At 42.6% G+C, this 10,203-nt stretch overlaps 1 protein-coding gene across 1 annotated transcript; it reads right to left on the bottom strand.

Annotated features, from left to right (window-relative positions):
* Positions 1-781: 781 nt before the first annotated feature.
* On the bottom strand, positions 782-8,575 carry stum (stum, mechanosensory transduction mediator homolog). The gene is made up of 4 exons (XM_068754010.1): positions 8,365-8,575; positions 2,357-2,539; positions 1,071-1,079; positions 782-816 (listed from the first exon to the last, which is right to left on the bottom strand). The coding sequence occupies exons 1-4, from the start codon at positions 8,573-8,575 to the stop codon at positions 782-784; spliced, it is 438 nt and encodes a 145-aa protein (XP_068610111.1).
* Positions 8,576-10,203: the final 1,628 nt, after the last annotated feature.

Below are 10,203 nucleotides of genomic sequence, written 5' to 3'. Positions count from 1 at the left end.
AGACAGAGAGGCGATGATGGCTCGCCCAGAATTTAATTAACAAGCTTTAAAACAGTCATCAGGGTTGGCATGACTCATCTTCAGCTCTGCTTTGCAATTTTAGAAATGACGCATATTCCGATTCAAAGTGAGATGCAGCGTGTTAACAAAGTGTTAGAATAAAACACCACCTGGAAAAATAAAAAAAAACACTGAAAGATATCATGCAACATTCAAGTATTCTGACAAATCCAGTGAATCTCAGACAGAAATAAAATTCTTTCTAGAAACAAATAGTGAGTTAGTTGTATCTGTACATCTCTTACTGGAGCCACTTTATGTACAATATTAATTCATTTTTATTTCTCACATAAAGCAAAATATAATAGACAAAAATAGGTAAGAAGTTTGCAATTTCACCTTTTTTCCAACAACTGCATGCCAATTCATTGGTCTCCCTCCTTTGCTGTCTCCACCCTGTCCTTGAGTCCCGTGTTATTTTTGTTAAACTGATAAAATATTTAAAAACACCACTCAACAAGATCCAAACACTCTGCTTTTTAATTTTTTTTTATCACGTCTTGTTACTTAAAATTTAAATGCAAATATGGCAGCAATCAGGCATAAACCAATCGGCCAACCAGAGGTTGTTCTTGGCGGAGCATTTAGCTGCCTGCTGACGACGGTCTCTGCTTCTCCTTGACATCCAGCATTCGATCTTCATTTCAGCAAAAAAGATAAATGCCGCAAATCATCGTCGAACTGATCATGTGACAGATCTGCAAAACGGGAGCGATCCCTCTCAGACGTCCTGAGGAAGACCCTGGTCTCTGTAGCCTGAGGAAGGGTGACAGCATGAGGGATCAGGGGGGGGGGGGGGGGGGGGGGGGCAGGGAGGGCAGAGAAAGTCTTAAATGTTTGTAGAAATAACGATAGTAAAACCTGCACCTGGCTGTAATGACCCACGGTCCTGAAGGCAACATGAGATTTGTGAATATTTATTTACAATATCTCCTGTTTCTTCTGGATACCATGTTAAATACAGTACAAATAAATGTTGCTTATTTAAATTTAATCAAACATACACCTACCGTCAGAAACTTCATGAAGAGGCAGGAAGGGGAAGGAGAGGAGACATAAGAGAGGCAGTTAGTGATGACCAAAGCTTCATTTAATAATTTAATCAACCGTCGTCGGTACAAGAAATGACAGAGTTCTCATAAGTCTGACACTCAGACACGTTATATGATTCAACACAAACACCGTACGGCAGAATAACCTGAATAATAAAAAAAAAACGGGACAAATGGAGGCAGGAACAAAGGAAGACACGAGTCAAAAGCTGAAGGCGAAGATGAGGCAGAAGGAGAGACGGCGAGAGTGGGAGGAATAATGTGAGAGAGAGAGAGAGGGAGGAGGAGACGGAGCAAAGATATGGTGAGATTAAATAGGAACGATCACTAAATAGTGAGAGAGGCAGAGAAGCAGACGATCAATGGACAAAGAGAAGAAAGAGAAGCAGCAGTGTTTAATGGAAGTATGGAAATAAAGAAGAAATACCCCACAGGCTCATTAGAGATGAAGGAAAGCTGATAAATACTCCACATTATCTGGGTGATTCATTGCACGGAGGGAGAAAGAGCGCACGTGAGCATACCAGAGACACGTGCTCCGGTGAGACACAGTGATGACTAGTCAGTGACACCATGCATGATTTCACCCTTTGAATCTGGCCGCCGGTTCTTCTACCAGGGAAAGCATGTTCAATATTAAACCCCCAGTTAGCTCCTAGCCATGAGAGCTAACAGGGGTTTAGGTTTAGCGGCTTCATTTCAGTACAACACGAGACCAGAGGCATGGAAGGCTGCGTGGAGCAGAGAACAAAAACACACTGGGGGGAGGGATTCTCAGTCCCACGTGCACATATTACTACACACAAAAGTATCCTTGCAGTGCGCACGTACATGTGTGTGTTTGCATTTGTTCATTCATCAGAGCCTCAGGATAATACTGGTAAAATAACTCAGTCTGATCATCTGCATGTCTCTCTCTCTCCTCTCTTTCAAATATGATCTATTATCTTGCATGTGGTGGTGGTGGTGGGGGGGGGGGGGGGCAGCAATTGTCGTACATGTCACCCGCTGCAGACGAATTCTTAGAGAACAATTTGGTGATGGATTTATTCAATGTGAATGGCATTTTTCCGGTAGCAAAACAAAATCCCATTCAGTAGTCATTTTCTGAAAGCCTGGAGATGTTCTATATTTGTGGAAAAACACAATAAAAAAAACACAGAACTTCACCAGAGTTACAAAATAACCTAGAAAAGAAATACAGAAGAATCAACAAGAATCCGAAAGATGAACCGAGTGCTCACTTGCCAGGATGACCATGTCCATTCCCCAGAAGATGCTCATGATCCAACCGACCACGATTACAGCCGTGAGTATCTGGATGAGCGCTGCTGCCACGTTGAGCCAGAACACACAACATACGCCTCGCTCCGAGATCAGATCGCTGCGAGCGCCACACAGCACCGTGAACGCAGATATGAAGGTTCCTGTGGGGGGAAAGCAGCAGCACATCCCGTCAGAGAAAGCAAAACCAGCCGACTTTGGCCTTTGTTCGGGTTCTGGTGAAGTACGCTACCCAGCAGACTCTCCACTGTGGCTAAACAGGAAGCTCTGCTCAAAACATCCTTCATTCATCCTCCTCTCATTTATCCTTTGCAGAATTGGTGGCTCGATCCACCTCGGAGCCAATGAAACAACCCTTTTCACCCCTTAAATAAACATGGAAACTGCATACATGATCGTCTATGATTGGTCTGTAACAAAGAGAGAAGGTTCGGCCCAGAGAGGCTGACTGAGGTTCTTTAACACTTTGATATATCTCAAAGCTGCTCGCTCAGCATCTTTTTGGGATTCGGTATTTAAGACGCTGCTGCCGGTGAGTTTCTGGTGACGGCAGAAGTCGTGCCTTTTAAAGCGAAGCGAGAGGCAGACGTATTGATGTTCACTCCGTCGATATGAAAACAGGATTACATCCGTGCACTCTGTGTTCTTGACGGCCTAAATGAAATCCAATAATGCCCTTTATCCTGTTATCTTGAGATCTGGACCTTCCCAGGCTCTGTTCACTGTACCGACAGTAAACACACCGTGTGTGTGTGTGTGTGTGTGTGTGTGTGTTTTCATGCACATAAATCGCTTCACTTCATTAAAAAGGGATGTTTCCATGGCAATAATGATCTCATATGATCAACGATGGGTTCAGGATTTATGCCCAGCAGTCCGTGTTTCTCTTCAGCTCATCGTCTTTTCTCACCCTGAAAACACCAACCTGAGATCCCTAACTGTGTTATCAACCCCTGAGAAGGACCTCATAAATCATGCATCCAATCAAGTGCTGCAGAAACAAGAAGAAAGCTGTTGGTCCTCCTCAGAACATTTGGTAGCGCTTCAGCATTAAATGGCTGAACGGAGGGTTTAAAAAAAATCACAAAGATCTCTTTTCAACATAAATAATTCCTTTAAATCTTGTTTCCCAACATATTTACTGCCTTCAGCTGTTTTATTACCATCATGTGCTTAATTTTCCACTCCTTAAAAATACCTTGCTCATCACCAACTATAATTGTGGAGCCCCTTCTCCTTTTTGGATTCTGCAGTATTTCCACCCAGAATGTTAATTCCCAATATTCATTCAGAGAAAGTCATTAATAGTAAAAGGTGCTTGCTGAACTGTCTGGTTTTGAGTGACTGAATCGCCGAGTCCCAGCTTGGCTTCTTTTTACAACGTCGTAAACGATCGTCTGAATATTCAACCGATATTGAAACTTCTCTCTGCAGGCTTTTTATGCCTTTTTTTTTTGCAAATACTGATCTCAACACGGTCAATACTGAAGGCGACACGAGGCTTTCCTAGTGGGCGTTGTGTGCATCATCCTTGGCCCTTCTCTTTTTGTGATCGCTCCATTCCTTGTCACTGGAGAAATTAATATAAGAGTGAAAGCTAAGGAGACGGGGGAGGGAAGAACGAGAACGCCTTGGATGCCAGCTGCATCTTTTTGTATTTTTCACTTTTTTCCTCTCTTGGCCTGCATGTTTGTTTCCTGTCCATTTGGATATTTGTCTTTCTAATTCGGCTAACGAGCAAACTAAAAGCTTAGAGCCCAGTCATGATAAATGTTTCTACAGAAACGCAGACATACCAGTTAAACTAAATTTGTCCCGCTGTATCTGAATGTCCGCCATAATATTTACTTTCACATGGCCTACACTGGCCTTATCCAAAAAGTTAAACTCTGGAGCAAGCAAAATCTCAAAATAGCAGGAAGGAAAAGAGAAAATAAATGTTTGCACGTGGAAGAGGAGAGAATTCCTTCTCCTGCCCTGCCTGAGTTTCATGTTGCCGCTCCATCCGAAGCTGATGCGTTGTGACACATGGAGGCAACACCCACCAGCAGCTGCTCCGCCCGCTGGTGGAGAGCATCTCCAGACATGAGCTGTGATTGACAGCAGGCTGGAGGCTGACGCGTCACCTCCATCTATGGCACGGCAAACAGGCTTCATATGGTCAGCCTACTTTAGGCCCCTCGGGTATCAGTCGGGTATTAAGTTTATGAGAGAAACGTATTTTATTACTCGCCAACCTCCGTATTCATTAGGCTGAAATAAAAGCTTATTGATATTATTGATTAATAAGCTGATAATTACCTCCGCCGAGGGGAGGTGGAGGCTACGTAATCGCCGGTGTTTGTCCGTCCGTCCGTCTGTTAGCAAGATGACTCAAAATCCTCTGGACAGATCTGGATAAATATTTCCCAGAATGCTCTGTGACCTTCAAACAGCCGCTTCCATCTGTTTTTATGAAATGAATCATTCTTCATCACAAACCGACACACCCATCATTTACAGATCGATGTTATCTTTGATCTGGAGTCGTGTTTCTGGCCACCAGATCAATATAGATCTGCATACCTGCGAAATGGACCGGATCACAAACTGCTTATCAATCTGCTTCTGAGTGTGAGAGAGGAACATTGAAGGTGCTTGTAATTAGCATTCAGCTAACACAACATGGCAACCTGGAAGGGACACACAAAGGGGAACTACAGGAGCATGCAAGTTGCACAAGATTCAGATATCAGACTAGATTTAATTCCACTGTTTCACTCTTAATAGCTGATGGCTTCTTACCGCGCCTTTCAGACACCACATAATTGATCTGAACAAAGTATCACGCAAAGAGCTTGCTGCAAATAACTGTGTGAAATTCCATAAAACCAAAACACCGCTACATGCTCCAAAGTCCTCAGCTGAAAAATTAAAGTTCAATATTATTTTAACGATCCTCCAGTGTGTGAAAAGGTCTTGGATTGTCTGAAAGTCACACGCACGCGCGTATGTCTGTGTGTGTGTGTGTGTGTGTGTGTGTGTGACTAATGACTATAATTACAACTCTACAGACCACCCACTGCTAGAGTGGGATGTTAATAATGGAGTGAGTGAGTGAGAAAGAAAGAAAGATGAGATTAATAATCATAACTATAGTTTGATTCTTGTCTGTGGTTAAATTTAGGTGACAAAAACCTTTTAGTTGAGGCCAGGAAAGGATCGTTCTTACTTGAAATGCAATTTACAGCCAGTGCAAAATGTTTTAAAGTTGTTTTCCAAAACATTTAACCATGAGCCTAATTTCCATCCAGCCTTCCAAACAAGAAAATGGACGAGTGAAAGTTAATTTTACACCATAAAATGTCTATTTTACTTTTTTATAATGAGATTTCCAAACAAGACATAACCTATCCATTAATAATGTTTAATTTTGTTTTGCCACTCTTTGTGACGCTGTTCTCTTACTTGCTTGTTTGCATTCGTCCTGACTCTTAATTTACTTATAGCTGCCTAATCCTGAAATAATAATCCCATGTTCCTCCATCTGAGGACGTTCATCCTGTGACACTCACTCATCCAACCCCACAGGTTTTACGTGGGCTTAAAAGGGGTCATCTCTGGAAATCCACAACGATAATGGATCAATAATTCTTTATGATTTTTATAGAGGTCAGTTAGCTTGACGGAGGGATCCTTTGGGATTCGTTGGGTAAAAGGTATTTTGTATTTCTTTCTAATAATTGTGTTTCAGCATCCAAACTATTCAAAAATCTCAGTCAGGTGTGACCAAATATTCTATACTGAGAAAATCCTGCTAAACATCACTTCCAAATCAGAGAAGGTGATTGGTGCATGTCTGTGTCTCGGCGTGTTCCTGTGAGCAGATCGCGATGCACTCTGACTCTTGTCCAAATTCAATTGCACATTTCTAAATGTTATTTTGTCTGGACGATGAATAGATCGAGCTGCCATTTCTTTCTTTCTTTCTTTCTTTTGCGTCAGGCTATTAGACCCAAATGACATTGATACACGCGCGCACACACACACACACACACACACACATGCATGTGTTGTGTTCATTTCAGTCAGCATTGCCATGGCAACTAGCTGCAGCTATTCAATTAAATGTCAAAGCATTCAGGCCAATACACACTCACACACACACACACCCACACACACACACACACACACACACACACGCACACACTTATAGATGCTACTGTCTTCATGCCTTTCACAGACAACCAGTCAAAAGTGCTCCGGGTTTTTTTTTTAAATGGCTCAAAAAATCGTTTGGACGCTTGTGTTTGCTGACCTTGTTCCTTTTACGCAGCTGTTTGGGACAATTTAAAGGAGTCGCTGAATAGACATTTACAACAGGAAGGTCTCATCAAATGGACTAGACACTGAATGTGTGCAGACGTCAGACAAAGCTGAATAAGAGTAGGGATTTAGATTTCAGTGATTAGAGGATTTACTGCAGGGACAGAGTGAAAAGATGAAGGACAAATTCAAAAGTCTCCAGAGACTTATGATCACGCATTATGTTGCTTGTTAGGTGAGGAACGGATGTCGCATTCGAATGACTCTGGTGGGATGTAAAAAGCACGTAAACGCAGGGATGTTCCAGAACTAGAGGCATCTGTCCGTGAGGGATGAGCCATGATTGCCATTAGCAGCTGGAAGCATTGAGAGACGACTGCCGTCAGTAAAGCAGACTTTGGTGTTACATTTGGAAAAGCCGCGTGACGTCTGTTGAGCCGACACGTCGTCGGTGTTCCTGTGTGACTGCAAGCAGCTGATAGGTGGAATATTTTGCCACTAAACCTAAAATAGACTGGTGGTAAGTGTGTGTGTGTGTGTGCGTGTGTGTGTGTGTGTGTGTGTGTGTGTAGCTGCCAGATGTTGTTACGTAACCTTAATGCAAGCATGCAGAGTGGCGCACGTCCCTCCAAACAGAAAGAAGAGACGTCACAATGGCAGAAACTTATGTCGATGGGGATCAGAAGATACTTCAGGCTTGAGATTATCAGGATTTATAGCTGGATTAACTGTGAAGTCAGGCTGGAGCCGTTTGCTGTCGTCGTAAAGCACACATATTTGACACGTCTTGACCCTGAGGGTGTCAATCAAACATTGTTATATTTGAAAAGGTAGAATTGATGACTGAACTGTCGCGTTGTTATAGTAATATTGACGCTTATATATATTATTGCTGTGATAAAAAATGTAATCAAAACTAAGAAAAAAAGGCAGATATTTTGCTCCAGATCAAGATGTCTGTTTACATGTTTGCACCCGGCATCTGCTGTGTTGTTTTCCTGTCTGTGTTTTGAGCTGCCCAAACAAAAACCCATCTTCTTCAGATCAGATCATCTTTTATAGGAGGCAACAGAAGACATGCTGAGAAGGAATTGATTTCGCTGCCAGAATTGCTCCACACGGACGTTATTGTGCGGAATTCTGAGCTTCGTTTTGCACGTTGCAGGTTACTGCAATCACAATGATAAAATTCAAAAGAACGGATCTTTATCAAATAAAGCCTTATAAATGAGCCACGATGGGTAATGATTATTGCTTCTGAAACGCCAGCATCCCGTCTAAACATCACACACCGGGAGTGTTTGGTCCGGTGGCAGTAACAGAGCCTACGTGATGAAGGGTCTTCATAACGGTGGTTTACTGTGACCCTTGTGCAACGTGGCATCCACAGAAAAACAGAAATAGATGCGCGTGTGTGTTTGTTGATGTTAATAATACTAGAAGTAAGTAAGTTAGAAGTACTCGGATAAATCCCCGTCCTTAAAACTGGAGAGCAATTTGTTCTGTGTCAAAATGTTGGTGAGATGAAGACAAACGGAATTTCCCAAACAAGCACAGCCTCTCAGAATCCGTGTCTCGGTCTGAACTTCGTTCGTTGAGTTTGTCTTTGTCTCGGTTTCTCTGTCTTCCATACAGAAACAACGAGGTGCGATTCCTGACTTACCCAGTCCAGGTATGAAGGTGTTCAGAAACAGGCAGATGACAGCCAGAGGGAAAGGCATCGTGGGTATCGCAGCCCGAAGAGGCCCCTTCTTCTCCCTGACCTCCACCACAACTCCTCCGCCTGCTGCGGGGGCCCCCGCCACAGCTTTGGCCCCGAGATTGCCTCTGCTTATAAAAAGCCCCATCTCCGGTCCCCCTTCTTTCTGTGCCATCTCTCCTCCCTTTCCTCTCTCTGGTTTATGTCTCGGGGCTAAAAACAGGTGGGGATAGATGTGTGATCTGCCGCTTCCTTTGCAGATTCACTCACAAATAAATATCAAGTTGTTTAGGGATCAACATTTGTTCATAGAAAACCCAGAAAGCATATTTTCAAAGGATTAAACAACTAAACATATATTTCCTACAAATCAACTTTAAACATTCAAAACGGATAAAAAAAAAAACCTTCAACACTCCCTCCCAGAGAACATTTTATCCAGTGATCTATCTAAAATACTCAAAATCTAATCTCAAAGTCAAGAAGTAACAAGAATATTTCTTCACTATTATTGACTCATCCCCTTTGTAGCCCTTGCAGAGTAAGTGGAGTATCTCCTCAGAGGTCAGCGATGTCCAGCATGTCCTGATGTTCCTCCTTTAAATAAAACTCTCAGCAGCTCCTTCACAAAAATCCTCTGTATTCACTTTCTCCGCTCATTTTTCTTTCCTTTCCTAAGTCCAACCCACCCATCTCTCCAAGACATTGTGCCCAGTATCCCTCCTTTCTCTACTACAGCTCTCACTCTCTCGCCTCGCTCTGTTTCTCATCCTCCCCTCCATTTAAAGGAACAGTACGCTGATCTAATGTTCCAGTTAATGAGATCCCCTTCAACAAGCCATTGTTCAGCTTGTCTACTCTAAATAACATCTGATGGATGGCTGCCTCTTGGGAGTCTGGGTTTGGGACTAGGATGAACAAAAGCAGTTGTTTTCTTTATGATGATAGTTTATTTAGAATTGCATTTGCTTCTATTCATTTTATGAAAGATTTACATGAGCAGGAGGAGATAATGGCTACTGGCATTCACAAATGGTCCTAGTCTGCAGTAATTGTTCATTAGAGCTGGTTTGTGATGTCACATTTTCAAGCTTGTCTCTTAAAGCTCTCCTTGGTCATCTCCAGGTTTGACGTTTTTTCTACAAACACAGACAAAACTTTTAATTGCAGTTCTATCAAACTAACAACTATCTAATCGTCCACGTATTACTTCATTGAGTTTCCCCTGATATAAGACAGCTAAACTAAACGTACCTTTGCTTTATCCTGTGCCTGTTTGACTTTGTCAGGAAAGGACATTTGTGGAATGATGCTCGTATCAGGGGATGATACAGAAGGATGACTGTCCGTCAGCGGTTTGGCTTTAGGATGAAGTAACTCAGGTTGACTGTAAAGCACCCCCCCCCCCCCCCTCCCCTTTTTTGGGGGGGAAAAACCACTTTTGGCCTCAGGGATGTTCCTGATGTATGAGAAGAATGGATCAGCAACAATTACACAACTTTTCTCTATCTGAATACCAAAATGGAGAGAAAGGTTGTTGATTCCGTTTCCTGGGTTTGTTCATAAGAAATGTTACTGATGTGATGTAACCACTAGGTGGCAGCAGACTCCCCTGACGAGGAGCGCGGATTCACCATTTCTGTTTGTTGTTTATTTGAGTACGGGACAATTCAAACCTCAGATTTTCCTGGTGAGCCAAATACGTTATTGATTAGGCAATTTCTTTGCATCAGGGATGAAGTGAAGGAAAAAACTGTGAATGTTCCTTGGAGTTTTCCATGTATTTAATCAGAAATGCCTTCA

This window comes from Brachionichthys hirsutus, chromosome 20 (assembly GCF_040956055.1).
Source record: "Brachionichthys hirsutus isolate HB-005 chromosome 20, CSIRO-AGI_Bhir_v1, whole genome shotgun sequence".
Taxonomy (NCBI): domain Eukaryota; kingdom Metazoa; phylum Chordata; class Actinopteri; order Lophiiformes; family Brachionichthyidae; genus Brachionichthys; species Brachionichthys hirsutus.
The sequence above is the reverse complement of the archived record's forward strand: the minus strand, read 5'-3'. Positions and strand labels throughout refer to the sequence as shown.